The sequence below is a fragment of the Lepus europaeus genome, chromosome 18 (assembly GCF_033115175.1).
Source record: "Lepus europaeus isolate LE1 chromosome 18, mLepTim1.pri, whole genome shotgun sequence".
Taxonomy (NCBI): Eukaryota; Metazoa; Chordata; class Mammalia; order Lagomorpha; family Leporidae; genus Lepus; species Lepus europaeus.
Window position 1 is genome coordinate 56,247,634 of NC_084844.1, and position 17,223 is coordinate 56,264,856.

The 17,223-nt window shown below is 44.0% G+C and overlaps 1 protein-coding gene across 4 annotated transcripts in view; it reads left to right on the top strand.

Moving 5' to 3' along the window:
- MYOCD (myocardin) overlaps positions 1-15,005 on the top strand; it is a 108,622-nt gene extending 93,617 nt beyond the window's left edge. For all 4 annotated transcript variants that reach the window (XM_062216697.1, XM_062216700.1, XM_062216699.1 and 1 more), the window contains 4 exons: positions 2,078-2,221; positions 3,204-3,332; positions 7,695-7,752; positions 10,970-15,005. In XM_062216697.1, the coding sequence (XP_062072681.1) occupies positions 2,078-2,221; positions 3,204-3,332; positions 7,695-7,752; positions 10,970-11,541 (903 nt within the window). In that variant the 3' untranslated portion in view covers positions 11,542-15,005. The remainder of the gene's footprint in view (positions 1-2,077; positions 2,222-3,203; positions 3,333-7,694; positions 7,753-10,969) is intronic.
- The last annotated feature ends 2,218 nt before the right edge of the window (positions 15,006-17,223 follow it).

The window sequence follows — 17,223 nt, forward strand, 5'->3', positions numbered from 1 at the left end:
AGGAAATCCAAACACTCCAAGTCATCACAGCCGACCAAACTCACCTGTCCTCCAAGACAGGGCTTGGCAGGCTTGTTCTGTGAAGGTCCAGATAGTAAATACTTTGGATGTTGTGGGTTATACCATCTGTGTCACAACTACTCCACTTTGCTCTTGCATCATGATAGCAGCCATGGACATCTTGTAAATGATACACGTGGCTGTGTTCCAATAAATCTTTATTTTCAGAACCAGGCAATGAGCAGGAATTGACTTGTGGGCTATAATTTACTGACCTAACTCTCAGAACTCTTGGTATCAAACCTTACCATGGGCCAAACCAATTCATCATGATGGCCAAGGGAAAAGTACCAAACCATACTCTTCCCCATGTAATAGTCTACATAGTGTATTAGCTGAGCACCTACTATGTGCTGGGTCCTGTCTCTAGAGATTAGGTTTGAACTAGCTAAACAAATTGTAAGCAAAAATAAAATGCAAATCATACATTGTGTTAAGCAGAGAGGTGTATATGAGGGGTTTGGAAGTGCAACTTTAAATAGAGGAGCCAGGGACATTTTAGCGAAATGTTGCAAGAGATAAAAGAGAAAACTTCATGAATATTGGGATGAAGGCATTGAAGGCAAAGAAGGAACATCAAGTGTGAGGGCCCCGAAGTTAGAGTGTTTGGAAAGTTGGAATCAGAAACATGGCCAGTACGGCTGGGACAGAATGAGAGGAGTTGTAGAGATGGCTTAGAAGAATTACTAATTCAAAGACCAGACAAGGGGCTCAGCAAAGACTCCTTGTGTTCATGAAGGTGGAAAATTATGAGGAAAGTCTGTCAGAAGTCAATTTGAGAAAGAAAATTAATCAAGGGGTCTTCTAAAAGTTTATGGAAAATGTGTATTATGGACAAACTATGCATGGGTTTCAAAATATTTGCATTAAGAGAAATGTATCTTTTAATTCCATTTTCCACAATCTTTTTGAACTATGCTTATGTTATCAAAACCTTCTGAAAGCTACATTACCCAGAAAAAAAATTCCTGCCAAATTTCAGTAGCAATGAGATATAAGTATCTCATTAACGTCACAATGATCCTGTGTGCTCCAATCTGTTGTTCTTTATTTGTCATTGAGGAAAAGGAGGCTCATAGAGGTTAGACCACTTGCCCAGGACCACAGGAACCCAGGATCTGTTGAGTCTAAAGAACTTGCCCTGTTCACATTGGATATCTCTACCCTGGCAGTATGCACTCTGCTCAAGGTAAAGAAAATGAATGTTAGCAAACCTAGCAGAATAACACATTAAATCAGTGATGCCCAGTCCTCTGAGGGTACTCTGGGAAGAGTTGAGACTTAAAGGGGCTATCATCATTGTTAACAAACATGTGTTCAGTGCATAGTATCCTAGGCACCAAAGACAAAAACAAAAACAAAAGGGCTTGAGACAAAGTTCTGGGCCATAACTTTCCATTCTGATGATATTGGTGCTATCAAAAAGACCAGCATGTCTATAGTGATTTATGATTTACAAAGATTCTCTGAAGACATTAACAATTCGATGATGGCAAGATGCAGATCAAGATAGGATAACACAACTGCTCTGTACTTAGGACATCAATGCTGCACAAAGTAGGTGGTGGTGAGTCAGGGCACAGATTGATCATAAAGGGCTAGAAAACTCCAGGGGGGAGTTTGTGAAGGAGACGGACTGTCCAGGAAGCGCAGCATTAAAAAGGAAAGAGAAGGCAGGAAAGGACATTCCATGTGGACAGATTTAGGGGATAGAATGCTGAGGGATGCTCATGGTGGGAAGAGTGGAATTTAGGTTTGCAGAAGTGATGGCGCCAGCACCCAGGTTACAAATGAAGACTGCATGCTGTGGATACCCCAGAGCCCTTGGAAGTTGGTGAGTAGTAGGTGATTTGTCCAAACTCAGGTTTAGGCAAGTTCATCTGGTAATGGACTTCAGGAAGGTTTGCAAAGGTAAAGCACCAGGCACACAGGCCAGAACCAGCTTTTTCCACAGAGACCACACACAAGGAAGGGTTCTGCTGCTGGCCATTTAATTTGTCACTTCTGCCTTTCACAGAACCCGGGAGCACACGATGGCCACCCTCCAAGCTTCTCTCCTCAATCTTCCAGCCTTCACCCCCCTTTCCCTGGAGCCCAGGCAGACAGCAGTCACGGTGCTGGGGGCAATGCTTGTCCCAAAAGCCCAGGTGTTCCGCAAAAGGTGGGTACCAGGAATAAGGGTTAAATCTGGGCTCCACTTACCCTCCAAAGGGGATGATGAGACTCAGAGACAGCAGTAAATTTCAGAAAGAATCAAGTCCACTCAAGCTACATTGAAACAGATGTATCCCTAGGGAGTTATCTTCTGGGGTCAACTCAGAAATCATGATTAAAATGGCTATGGTTTGTTTGCAAACCACCGTGGACAACCAGGCAAGTTTTGTGTTGAAGTTTGGAATAGGGGCACAGGGGAAAATAGTTTTGGAGAAAAAAAGAAGCATGGAGTTCCAGGAAAAGGACTGGAGAGGTGCATAAAGATAGGGTCATAGTGCAGTATCTTTGAGAAAAAAGAAGAGATGACATAAATTGATCGGTAGAAGGAGTCATGGGTGTGAAGGGTCCAGAGATCCCTCCTCTTTGGGGAATTCCAAGGAGCAGTGGAGATGTGGCAGGAAAGAGACAGATATAAGCTAGCATAGCAGGAAAGTGCCACTTGCCACAAGTCACAGAAGGGACAGAGACCTGGACATGGGTAGGGCGCACTCCACACAACACAGTGACAGCAGGCAAAGCTGGTTCACAAAGAGATCCCAGTGATGCCTCCACTCACAGATACAGCCACTTCAGACCAAAATGTCCAGAGGATAAATGACTCTGGAAATTCCTGGATGAATGATCTTCTTTGCATTGGATTGGGCTCTATTTCCTTTGCTCACCTCATTTTCTCCAAACTGCAAAGAGTATACCTTAGAGGGGGATGTAATTCTCCAAGGTGCCCATTAAAAGATGCCTCCAGCAATAAGTTCACAGGATATGCACTATTGTTAATATATCAGAGCTATTTTTTAAGCCCTGACCTTTTATTTATTTATTTGGTATTAGATCAATTTTTCCAAAACCTAGCCTCTAGTTTCTAGAACAGAAGCAGTTAACCATTTCTGATCCACTAATTGAATGCCTCTCTGAATTTTACCCACATACAGATGGCTGGTTTACACTCTTCTGATAAGACGGGGCCAAAGTTTCCAATTCCATCCCCAACTTTTTCTAAGTCAAGTTCAGCAGTTTCAGACATAACACAGCCTCCATCCTATGAAGACGCGGTTAAACAGGTAACCACTTGATTTACTGTATATAAAATAGAAGGATTCAATGTATACTGTTTTATATGAGAGCACTTTGAAAAGCCCACTGAAATGGAATTAAAAGATAAGTTCACAGATAGGCATTTGGCACAATGGGTACGATGCCCGCATCTCATAGCCAAATGCCTTGGGTTTGAGTCCTGGCTCAATTCCCAATTCTAGCTTCTTGCTAATGGGCACCCTGACAGGCAGTGGTGATGGCTCAAATTCCTCAGACCCTGCCACCCACATGGGAGGCCCAGATGGAGTTCTGATGTCCTAGCTTTGAGCTGGCTCACCCTTGGCAGTTCTGAGCGTTTGGAGGAATGAGCCAATAGATGGGAGATATCTGCCAGTCTGTCTGTCTGTCTGTCTGTCTCTCTCCCTCCCTCCCTCCTTCCCTCCCTCCCCCCCACCTCTCTCTCTCTGCCTTTGAAATAAAATAAAAATAAATTTTTAAATGTAGAGAAATTGAAAATTTGTAAAGATAAGTTTATTTTGGTGCAAAAAGTTTTTAAAATCCATGCATATGAGGGCTTTTCAAAAAGTTCATAAAGTGGCCGGCGCCGCAGCTCAACAGGCTAATCCTCCACCTTGCGGCACCGGCACACCAGGTTCTAGCCCCGGTCGGGGCACCGGATTCTGTCCCGGTTGCCCCTCTTCCAGGCCAGCTCTCTGCTGTGGCCAGGGAGTGCAGTGGAGGATGGCCCAAGTGCTTGGGCCCTGCACCCCATGGGAGACCAGGAGAAGCACCTGGCTCCTGGTTTCGGATCAGCACGGTGTGCGGGCTGCAGTGCGGCAGCCATTGGAAGGTGAACCAACGGTAAAGGAGGACCTTTCTCTCTGTTTCTCTCTCTCACTGTCCACTCTGCCTGTCAAAAAAAAAAAAATTCATAAAGTGGCAATTGTATTATTACAATATAAGATGTTAATGATGGGAAAAACTGGGTATGGGATATATAGGAACTCTTTATACTATTTCACAGTTTCTGTCTGGTAAATTTAAAGCTATTCTGAAATTAAAAGTTTATGTAAAACAAAAAATGTGTATTATGATATGGATGTCAAAAATGTGTCACCAAAGAAAACTTTTAGTACCATTTTCCATGATTTTTCATATTATTAAACTTCATGCGGTTTGTAAATCCTGATACTGAGTGTGCCTGGTGTCTATATCGAGCACTGTCTAGATACTAGTTGCTGAAATGTGTTGCAGGTGAATAGAGGCTTTGTGAAACAGGAAGACTGGGTTGGGGGGTTGGGCTGGCATTTAGTTTCCTGGTCTTAGTGCCAGCTCTGCCAACCACCTACAGTCATTGCCACTAAACAGAGCAAGAACTGAAGTTCTTTGCCATAAAATAGGAACTGTACTTACTTTGTTGGCATTCTAGATAACCTAACACTCTGTTATACAGGCACACAATAGGTACTCAAATACATGAGAGTGATTATCAAGGGAATATTCTCAATAGTTTTCCCTAGCTTTAAAAACGGAAGCGCCAGCATCCCATAGAGGCACTGTTTCTAATCCTGGCTGCTCCTCTTCTGATCCAGCTCTCTGCTGTGGCCTGGGAAAGCAGTAGAAGATGGCCCAAGTCTTTGGGCCCCTGCACCCACGTGGGAGACCCGGAAGAAGCTCCTGGCTCCTGGCTTCTGATTGGCACAGCTCCAGCCATTGTGGCCAATTGGGGAGTGAACCATCAGATGGAATGAACCATCTGCCTCTCCTCTCTCCGTGTAACTCTGACTTTCAAATAAATAAATAAATCTTAAAAAAAAAAATTCAGTGACAGAGATTGAGGGTGATTGAAGTTGAGTAACAAAAGCACAGGGGTTCATTTGTATCTTTTTCTTTGCTTTGTGTTTGCATACTTCAAAATGAGAAAGCAAGAAAGAGAAAAACAATGAATGAGCTTACATTGCAAAGGGTCTGAGCTTGGATAAGGTATCAGTGAATACTTCAAATGTGCTCAACCCAAAAAAGAACATCGAAGTTGGTTGTTGCCTACTGGCATCCCACAGACCACAATCCACCTGCAGCTAGGTTTCATTTGGAATAGAGGTTTTTGTTTTTGTTTTTGTTTTTAAGATTTGATTTATCTGAGAGGTAGAGTTAGAGAGAGAGAGAGATAGAGAGAGAGATCTGCCATCTGCTGGTTCACTCCCCAAATGACCGCAAAAGCTGGAGCTGAGCCAATCCAAAGCCAGGAGCTTCTTCCGGGTCTCCAACTTCGGTGCAGGGGCCCAAGCATTTGGGCCATCTTCTACTGCTCTCCTAGGCCATAGCAGAGAGCTGGATTGGAAGCGGAGCAGCCTGGACTCAAAGTGGCACACATGTGGGATACCACCAGCACCATAGGCAGTGGCTTAGCCTACTACGCCACAGTGCCAGTCCCTAGAGTAGAGTCTTAAGGATCAGGCGATGTTTTGCAAAGTGGCTTTCTCATGTCTAAAAACTCAGGGGATCTGCCCAACTCGGGAGCTACTTTTCCGCCAAGCAACGATTGCCTGGAGCGAGGTATCTGCTGCTGCTTTGAGCCCCAGCTACACTCTGCACTCCACCTCTGTTTCCTAGTCTGTACTGGGCTCATTAACAATCCCTGCCAGATCCTGCAGGTAGATGGCACCTTCTAGACTGCTCCATGACTCACTCTCTGAGCAGTGCTCTCATCCATATTGATTGTTGATCCCTGTAAACACATGGGAATCAATGTCTTTCTTCCCCCCACTCCCTTCCCTTTTGTGTCTGAAAATATCAGCCAGTTCTTTAATTTCTTTCTTTCTTTTTTTTTTTTTTTTAAACAGGCAGAGTGGATAGTGAGAGAGAGAGACAGAGAGAAAGGTCTTCCTTTTTGCCGTTGGTTCACCCTCCAATGGCCGCTGCGGCAGGCGCATCTCGCTGATCCGAAGCCAGGAGCCAGGAGCCAGGAGCCAGGTGCTTCTCCTGGTCTCCCATACAGGTGCAGGGCCCAAGGACTTGGGCCATCCTCCACTGCCTTCCCGGGCCATAGCAGAGAGCTGGCCTGGAAGAGGGGCAACCGGGACAGAATCCGGCGCCCCAACCGGGACTAGAACCCGGTGTGCTGGTGCCGCAAGGTGGAGGATTAGCCTGTTAAGCCACGGCGCCGGCCTCCAGTTCTTTAATTTCAAAAGAAAAAGGAAAAGGCCCAGGTAAAGGGGACTTCCCAAAGTAAGACTTTACTCAACAACTTAGATTAAACTCAGAGGAAAGGGGTGAGCCCTACGAGTGTCTCCAGGTCCCTGAAGTGGTTGCAAGGAGGAACCAAGGAAATAGAAGCAAAAATATGGGACTGTACCCACAGCAGCCAAACGAGAGGTAGATCCAATTTTCTGTGTGGTAAGATGCCCTGTATCTGGGTGGAAACCTTGCACCTGAACTTAAGCTTAGGTACTCTGGGCTAGTGAGTATTCTACCTTCTTTTACCTTTTCTTGTTGGAGTAGATTGTTTCATTCAGTAGTTTACCTGCCTAACTTAATTCAAATTGATTGATTGGTCAATCAAATTGATCACAATGTATATCAGATGTGGTGGTTCCTCCTGGTCTCCCATGCGGGTGCAGGGCCCAAGCACTTGGGCCACCCTCCACTGCCTTCCCGGGCCACAGCAGAGAGCTGGACTGGAAGAGGAGCAACTGGGACAGAATCTGGTGCCCCAACCGGGACTAGAACCCGTTGTGCCAGCGCCACAGGCGGAGGATTAGCCAAGTGAGCCACGGCGCTGGCCGGTTCTAAAATCTTTAACCAGGACACCCATTGTGTTCCAGAGCAACATTATTCACTGTGGCCAAAAGGTGGAAAATACCCAAATGTCTATTAGCAGATGAATGGATATACAAAATATACTGCATCCGTATAATGGAATATTATTCAGCCTTAAAAAGGAAGGAAATTCTGACAGATGCTACCGTATGAATCAACCTTGAGGACATAATGCTTAGAGAAATAAGCCAATCACAAAAGGACAAATACCATTATTTCACTTCAACGTGGTTCCTAGAACAGTCAGATTCATAGAGCGAGAAAGGAGAATGCTGGTTGCCAGGGGTGGGACACAGATTGGGAAGTTATTGTTTAAAGGGTATATCATTTTAGCTTTGCAAGATGAAGCGTTCTGGAGATGGATGGTGGTGAGGGTTGACAACAATGCCACAGAACTGTGCACTTTAAAATTGTTAATACAGTAAAGTTCATATTATGTGTATCATCCCACAACCTGAACAAAAGAACCTTTAACTGAGCCCAGTTCAAACACTTGCGGTCCTGCTACTGCTGACGTAGAATTAACCATCTTCTCACTTCTTTGTTCTCTTTGGGTTAATTCCCAATAGCAACTGACTCGGAGTCAGCAGATGGATGAACTTCTGGATGTCCTCATTGAAAGTGGAGGTAAGACTGCCTGGACCTGTCCGGCAGACTCCTTTGCCCTTGCACATACCCTTGGGATGCACTTGTCGACCAAGGTCAGGTGCACATTGTCAGTCAGATGCCCAGGTGGTCTGCAGGGAAGCAGTCATTTCCCCTGAGCTTCCTGTGCACTTCTGGAGCAGATGGAAGAAACGTGGTGGAGGAATCCTCACTGCCTTCTCCTTAGAAACATTTTTTACCGATTTATCTTAGCAGTTTTCATTTTTCAGCTCAATATCTGTTTTCCTAAATTTTTTTCTCTTCCCATATCATTTTTTCCCAACTCTCTAATCACAACGTCCCTGTCTTCTTGATAACAAGAAAAAGAGCAAAGCAGATAGTGAAAGATGTGTGCTACCTACTCAAAAGGAAGCTCTATTAGTCATCTTCCACTGGATGGTCCATTCGTGCTTAAATGTTATTCAAACTATCAATACAAAATAATCAGCATGTTCTTTTTGCCTTGTAATCCATTCGTGCATTTATTTAAAAGAACATTATTGAGTGTGTGCCTAGAATTTTAAAACACACAAAAGAATAAGAAGACCTGAGAAAGAAAAGTAGGTAAAAAGAAAAGAGCCCAGGGCTACATTCTTAAGCAACAACATTTAAAGTTTCAGGAAAGAAGGCAACAAAAAACTTGGCCAGGTATTATACTGCACCAGGCAAATAATATTCCCATCCTTAAGGTCTGGTGAGGGAAATGGACAATGGCAAGTGAACAGACGTTTTTTTCCGTTGTTAACAAGATGATAGGAAAAAAGAGATGGGTACAGGGACTTCAAAAATTCCATATGAAATGAAATTTAAAGATGAGTTTAGGGTCCAGCATGGTGGTGCATTGGATTAAGCCATCGCTTTCAACACTGGCATCCCATTACCAGAATGCTGGTTTGAGTCTCAGCTACTCTGCTTCTTTTTTTTTTTAAGATTTATTTTATTTATTTGAAAGACAGAATTACAGAGAAAGAGAGGGAGACATAGAGATCTTCCATATGCCGGTTTGCTCCCCAAACACTTGCAACAGCAGGGGCTGGGCCAGGCTGAAGCCAGAGGCCAGGGAATTCATCTGGGTCTCCCACATGGGTGCAGAGGCCCAAGCACTTGGGCCATCCTCCACTGCTTTCCCTGGTGCATTAGCAGAGAGCTGGATTGGAAGTGGAGCAGCCAGAACACAAACCAGCACCCATATGGGATTCCAGTGTTACAGGCTGCAGCTTAACCCATTATACTACAACAAGATACCCTACTCTGCTTCCAATCCAGCTTCCTGTTAATGCACCTGGGAAAGCAACAGATGACGGCCCAAGTACTTGGGCCCCTGTCACCCATGTGAGAAACAGGGATGGAGTTCCTGACTCCCGCCTTCAACTAGCCTTGATTGTTGAGGCTATTTGGAGAGTGAAATGGCAGATGGAAAATCTCTTGCCCCTCTCTTTCTCTCTCTCTTTCCCTCTCTCTCTCTCTCTCTCTCTCTCTAGTGAGCTTCTGATATGACTACCACTCACATTTTTAAAGATATATTTTTGTGTAAAGGAGTTAGAAATCCATGCAGAGTTTTTTCATAATAGGTGCTTTCCTTAAACTGCTTGCAGACTCCTCTTGTGTGTGATTTCTAATTTCTTTACACCAAAACAAACTTATCTTTTAACTACATTTTCCATGAACTTTTTGATGCACTCTTGCATGTGACAAGGCCAACCAAGGATGGTGAGAGGTTCAAGGAAAGATGACCAGTTATGACTTAATCATAAATGAATTTAGTTTTCTGGAGGAATATAGTAAGGATTTCTAGGTAGTATTAAATGTCAGTTTTAGACTTGACATCATGTATTTAAAGTGAAACCAGGCAGTTGACTTGTGTAATTTTTCCCTCTGGTCACTCCCAGCTGATCTAGTAATGGTTCAGAGAAAGCAGTCGATGAGGTTCATCTAGCACAAAGTCTTGCCACGGGCATCCAGTGAAAATAGAGAACAGCAAGAGGATGGCAGGTATTTGTAGGAGAGTCACTAGGTGGTAGGTTAGAGATTACAGCTAGGAATGGGGAGAAGTGAAAATCAGAGGGGCTGGTAGTAGAAATTGAGAAAATTGTAGCTTTGGTGGATTGGAATGACTCTTTTTTTAAAAAAAATGATTTTATTTATTTATTTGAGAGGTAGAGTTACAGACAGAGAGAGGTAGAAACAGAGAGAAAGGTCTTCCATCCGCTGGTTCACTCCCTAAGTGGCCACAATGGCTAGAGCTGAGTTGATCTGAAACCAGGAGCCAGGAGCTTCTTCCAGGTCTCCCACGTGGGTGCAGGGGCCCATGGACTTGGGCCATCTTCTACTGCTTTCCCAAGCCATAGCAAAGAGCTGGATCGGAAGAGGAGCAGCTGGGACACAAACTAGCACCCATTTGGGATGCTGGCACTGCAGGCGGAGGTTTAGCTCATTATGCCACAGAGCCAGCCCCTGGAATGACTTAAGTGGCTGAGAAATTATTGCCCTGCAGTACTTCATCAGAGAGCTAGAGAGCAGGGAGATGATGGACCAGGAGAGGAGCTCATGCTTGACACTGAGGTTCCAGGGGGTGCAGCAGCTCTGGGATATGACCAGGTCGAGGGTATGTGCCATAGCATGGAGACAGAGGCGTCACTGAAATTGAGGAAGAGGCCAAGAAGCCAAGAGGCCAGCACAGATTTCTGAGGATGCAAAGATTGCCCAGGATGAGCATTGAGGTAGAAAAGAGGCAATGAACCAGGGAAGAGTCATCAGCAAATGAGCAGAAGTGACCAGGAGGCTGGGGGTGAGGAGAGCAGCTTGCCCCTCAAAACCAGTGGGGAATTGGGAAAAGAATAGAGTAACAATCAGCAGGTGGCAGCAGGCTGGCACTCGATCACTCATCTTCTGCCCCTGAAGTAAATGGGCCCCCGCCGAGGGCAACATGGAGGATGCAATATCCTCAGGGGCCAGCGAAAGAATGGGGAAAGGAACGATCATGACAGTGGGAGCTCCGGAGTGAAGTGGTTTTGGAAAAGACCAAAGGGAGAAGAATGAGGGGTACCTAAAGCAGACCAGGGAATAGAATGGGTGATGAACAATGACCAGGGGAGCAGGTCCATCTCCATGCCTAAGTGTAACTCATGCCAAAGACTCCTTGTGTATGGCGTGCTGCTTTTGAAGCGATTTCACAAGGGAGCTTGTGTTTTACCAACAGAAATGCCAGCTGATGCCAGGGAGGACCATTCATGTCTTCAGAAAGTCCCAAAGATCCCTGGGCCTTCCCGGAGCCCTACTGCTGTCCTCCCCAAGCCCTCAGCTTCCTTCGACCAAGCGTCTTCAGGAGGCCAGCTTGCCTTCGACCACTATGCCACCGACAGCGATGAGCACCTTGAAGTCTTACTCAATTCCCAGAGCCCCTTAGGAAAGGTGAGCGATGTGGCACTTCTGAAAATCGGGGGTGAGGAAGCTCCTTTTGATGGCATCATGGATGGATTCTCTGGGAAGGCTGCCGAAGACCTCTTCAATGCCCACGAGATCTTGCCAGGCCCCCTCTCCCCAATGCAGACACAATTTTCACCCTCTTCTGTGGACAGTAATGGGCTGCAGTTAAGTTTCACTGAATCTCCTTGGGAAACCATGGAGTGGCTGGACCTGACTCCACCCAGTTCCACACCGGGTTATAGCTCCCTTGCCACCAGCGGCCCCAGCATCTTTAACATCGACTTCCTGGATGTCACAGATCTCAACCTGAATTCCCCTATGGACCTTCACTTACAGCAGTGGTAGATGGCCTGATGCAGCCATGCTCAGGAAAACCCATTCCGTGGGGAAAAAGCACACTACCATAAATTCTCATATTACCCCCGCCCCCAGATACAAAGAAGAAGAAGGGAATTAAAAAGAAGCACGGAGACTTCTATGACAAGCAACAAGAACACACAGGGGTCATTTTTCCAAGAAAAAAAAAATATATATATATATAAAATGTCATATTTACCAGCATTCAGTAACTGTCAATGATGTCAATAATGCATTCAACAATGAGCTTTCTCAGATTATGGATGCCAAAAAGTAATTATTTCACTGCCTTTTCAAATATCAATATTTTTTCTAGCCCATAATTTTTATCAGGCACTGTTGGGGCATAAACTCATACTGTAAGCTTTCCTCATTAATTTACTAGACATACTGTGGAAAGAAAACAAAGTCTTTTGGGAGAAAAAGGAAGGACATGCTCATGACTGAGGCAGTGTCCTTTGTCTCCATTTTCTGTCTTTCAGAAGAGAAGCCAGGTTCAACTTCAGTGAGGGAGTTCTTCAGGAAGAATAGGAGGACAGAATCTATCCATTCCCAGGAAATCAAAAATCAACTCGATGTCCCTCTACCCACAACTGCCCCCATTGGAGTAGTTCCCATCCTGTACTAGGATTCTTTGTGGTCACTTGGCACAACTCATCTGCGTTTGGTCTGGAGAGTTTCACCCAAAACTTTCCTCCATTTCAACCAGTAGCCCAGTCATTCCCGCCTTCTCTTTGCTGATAATCCTTGTGTATTAGGTGAGAACCTTGAAGCAAGAAAACCTCTTGCCTGGAAGGGGCTCCTCAGGTTCTCCACACAATTGGCTTTTGATCCAAAAACCAAAGATGACCACACGAGCGGGAAGCCTTAACAGAGATGATTCAGACAACCATAGAGAGCAATGTTGCTTCCCATGCCCCAGGGATAAACACCAAGGGTTACCATATCAGGACTATTACTTATGGAGGTCCAACTTCTTTTTTTGCTTTGTTATGGAAGGAAGGGTCCACCTTCATTTATCTCTCTCCTATTCCACTTTTATTTCCTTTTTTCCAAGATGCTAATCATTTTTCTCCTCTTTTGTCAGTCCCTCCTTTTCTGTCCCAACACTGGGAGGGGATGACTTCTCAACTTTAGTGAGCTGCCTTACTCCTAACTAAGCCATTTTTTAAAAAGCTAAAAGTCCGGGTTGTCCTGCAGAACTCATTCTGCATATGCATAGTTGAAAGAGTTTCCTTAGGAAGAAATGGATGACTTGGCCCAGCAAGTCATCAAGCTCATTCTACTCCCATTGGATGTATGAGTAATCACTGATTGGTGTTCCTCTGGGCAAATTGGAAATCTTATATTGCAAGGATAAATATGGGTGACATTTACCGGAGAGAGTATTTCAGGTCCGGGGTTCTGAAAGAAAGCACAACTGCCCACTGAAAAACAATGGCAGGCAAAAAGACATGGTCCAACGTGCATTCCTTATCATCTCTCATGCTTTGGCTGGGAGTTTAAGAAACTCAATATGCAAGACAGTCTCCATAGGGCTCACTGTGGCTCCAATTCACCATTTTATAGTGTTACATGCTGTAGAAAGTAGCTGTTGCTGTTGTTGTTGTTGTTGTTGTTTTAATTTAAATCACTGAGGCACTGTTTTCTTTTGTAAAAAAAAAAAGTGTTCACTGTGCACTTATAGAGAAAAGTAATCAAAAATGTTGTGATTTTAGAAGCTGTCGTTTTGATAAACCAAAGATTTAGAAGTCATTCCATTGTTAACTTGTAAAAATGTGTGAACACAAAGTGTTTTTGGTGACTGCTACTCTGAAAGCTGCCAGAAGTTGGCGGGAGGGAGATAAATATACACATAGACACATGTGTATAGTTATATACGTATGTGTATATTATATGTGTGTATACACATGTACATATATGTGTATACATACATACACACACAACGTGTGGGTGCAAGTATCTTGCAAAGCAGTGTTGCAGAGTTCTATACCAAAAGCCTTTAACCCTTAACATGCTGTGAATGATACCTGGCCTTTCTCACTACAACTTCCTGATTAATCTACCAGACCACACGTTGCCTCTCTGTGTATGACTCATGGCTCCAGCCCGATGACTCACAGCCACTTGCTTCCCATGAACAAGCTCATCTTGGCAATGAATATGGATGTGAAAAGACAGAAAGTCTTCACCATTAGTAGCTGGAAATGGTAATGTGTTGTAATGGTGTTGAAGAGCACAAAAGGAACATGAAAATCATTTTACATTCCTTGATCTGCATTGTGCTTTGAAAGATCCACATGGCAAATATCCTACTTTGCTTTTTATGTCAGCTATCAGAACCAAAAACCTAGAGGGAAAAATTACAGGCATTTTCTTTGCAGATGAAGCTATGGTGAAAGAAAACCTTAACACATTCCACACGTTGGTTTATTCTGCCGATGTTGATATGTTTTTTGGGTGTTGACAAAGCTTGTGATCAGTATGCTTTTCAGGTGCCATGTTTTGTTATTTGTATGTTATTCTCCCCCCTCCCCTTACTTCCTGTGGAAAACAAATTCACCTCCTACCCTATGTCTCAGAATTAATCTTCTGAGGTCCTGGTCTGAGTATTAATTGTTTTCTCCTTTGAGTATTTCTATCTGAAGGACTAGACCTGGTTAGGAGGCATCTGTATTGGCTAGATTGTGCCTTTTTGTTGGGATTTTAAGAAGATGTTACCTAGGACTGATGTATCTGCCTCACAGTAGACAAAAGACAAGCTGGCTCCTACTTCTATTGCAACCCAGCACAGTTCAAAGAGCAGATCCCAGAATAACTGGGCTCAGTCTCCCCCCACAGTCTTCATTCCCCTCATTCACCCTGTCTCTTTGTAGGTCATTTGTGACACTAGGGGTAGGGGTGGGGGGACTGTAGACAATTAAGAGAAAATTGATGAAGCTGGCCTCTCCTAGTGGATCAGATATGTTAACTCATCAGTTTCCTATTGGAGATATTTATGTCAAGTTCTTTTAAACTCAGTTATGTTCTCTTGTTGGATGAGTGTAACTAACAGTTGTATGGAGATGGATGAAGAAGATGGCCACATTCAAGTTTCGTAAAGTTCTTAGAACCTGAAGGCAACCACATGTATTTTTCTTAACACTGCTCAAGCACCCAGGGTGATGCAAATCTGCAGACATTTGCAACCATTCCAATGTTGCTGCAACCCAGTAAATCCATACTTAGCCAATGGAGTCAGAAAATTCATTTGCGAAGGCACTTTCAGTAACCCAATGCTCATTATTACTGTCTCTGCTTCTAAGGATGTTGTTGAGACAACACACATTCTATTATAAGGAAGAGCAAGCGAGAAAGAGAGGGAGGAAGAGAAGAAGGGGGAAAGAGGGATGAAAGGAAAGATAGAAGGAAGAGAGGAAGGAAGGAAGGAAGAGGAAGGAAGGAAGGAAGGAAGGAAGGAAGGAAGGAAGGAAAGAGGGAGGGAGGGAAGGGTGGAAGGAAGGGAGGGAGGAAGGGAAGGAGGAAAGGGACCTCTCGGTTTAGCTAAGTTGTCACATTATGAAAAGTGAATCACATCTTTGTGAAGAATAAGTTTATGAAGATACCCATTCTTCTTAACAATACAGTGATTGCACCAGTAAGTGAGGAAACAGACAGCCCTCACCTGAATAGCCAATAGTCTGTGAACTAATAGCCTTCTGCCTTTCAAACATATTTATTTCTAGTCAGGGGGGAAAAATAGGATCAGTAAAACATATCCCAGTCATTTGAGACAACCCTTTTAAATCCCATCAGCTCTTGCAGAAACTGATTCTGGCCTGGCTGAAAACTCCCACATCAGATGTACTCATCCAGTGGGTAATTATTTGAAGCCTGCCATGTGCACAGCATGCAAATCTTCAGCTATCCAATACTGAATGGATTCAGCACAGACTGTTCAGATTTTGAATGATTGGGGAGTTGTAGTTCCCATAAGCAAGAACATTAGGAATCGCCCAGTTCTCAAACTAGAAACCTTTCAGCTGTGATTAAAAGGGATCTTGGTTGTTTGCAAAGAGATTGGAGGACTCTTTCTAGCTAAAAGCCATCTCCTACACTGATTTGTGTCTCCTTATCTGGGGTCCAGTGGCAGTATCACTTGGAGATTGTCTGTCATCATGCAAAATGATTGTGACTTGTAGAATTTGTCTTGGTGGATGGACACAGAAGTCCCTTGAAAATGGAAAAAGGGTAGAGGAAAGCATCTTTTGATCCTACCCTATTCTCAGTCATCATAACAAGCTCTCTAGGGGAGAACAGGGTGTCCCTAGTGGGCCTCCATCCCCTGAGAGAAAAATAACAAGGGTTATGAAGGCAATTTGGTCTCTGCAACATTCCTCGCAGTGGGAAACCCACAGTGTGCTAGTAGATACAAGAAAACTTAGAGCAGAAAGTCCCAGGTCTTCATTTTCCCATAAATCCAATATAAGGTGGCTCAGATGCTGAAAGCGCTTGTGCTCTATTAGGTAGATGAAATTAACAGACACGGATTCTTGTGTCCAGGTTTGGAACAAGATGGTCTTACTGTGCTGAGGGCTGGTCAGTTGTGTTAAGGAGCTGAATTTGATCCTAGAGTCCACATTTTTAGAGCAGCCCTGGCTGGGTTGAGATTGTCCATTGGGAGATAAGTGAGAAGAATTTGCTTGTAATGTGCCAAGGAAATTCTAATAAGACTCATTGGATTCAACAATGCTGAAGTTCCCTTCTGATTCTAGGATTTGGTGGTTTTTCTCTATGGGTTAAGACAAGCCAACCCCTGAATGACTCCTGTGCTCATTTTCATCACCTGCTCCCAACATGGACACTGGTAGCATGCATTTCCTATCAATGCTTTAGCAGCTCCTGATCATTTATGGAAAGAGGGAGGATTGGGGGGAGGGGATCCTGGAATCAAATGTAATGTTTTCCAAAGGAACAGAGCCCACACTGCTCCCCAGAGTTCCTTTCCAATGACCCTGCAATGAGGAAGGAGGGCAGTGGATCGCTGCTGGATGTTTAAAATCCTCCCTTCGTGAAACACAAAGAGGCACCTTGTAAAGGACAAAAGACCAAGCACTCATTCTCTGTGGGCACAGCATGGCGGTGTTTTCACCTTGGTCTCCTTGCTCAACTCTACGTAATCAGAAAGAAATGTGGGTTATAAGGAAGAAAAAAGAAGCAATGGCTAAAATACCAAAGTTGGCATGTGTTCTTTTTTTTTTTTAAAAAAAGCATATATTTTTAAATAAAATGTTTATTTTAAAAAGAGATGCAAGCCTTTTTTCTTGACCCTATGAGGGACTCAGGCCTGTGCCTTTCCATGTATTCTCTCCCTGAATCCTCCCAACAGCCCTGGGAAGTTGTACCATTATTATCCCCAGAGTAATTTTTTTTTCAATTATACAGTGAAAAAAATGACAGGACCAAGAATGAAACCCCACCTTGAAACCCAGCATATGTGCTGCCTTGCATACTAATAAAATTAGACCTTTTGTAAAACCTTCTCTAATTACATATATGTCCATGAAAATACACATGTGCACACACACCCCACTTAGCCAATCCAGTGACTTCGTAATTTTGTTAACTTTAGAGCCAACTGAAAAATAATGTAGAATAAATTTGGCATCAAGTTGGCCTGCACATATGTCT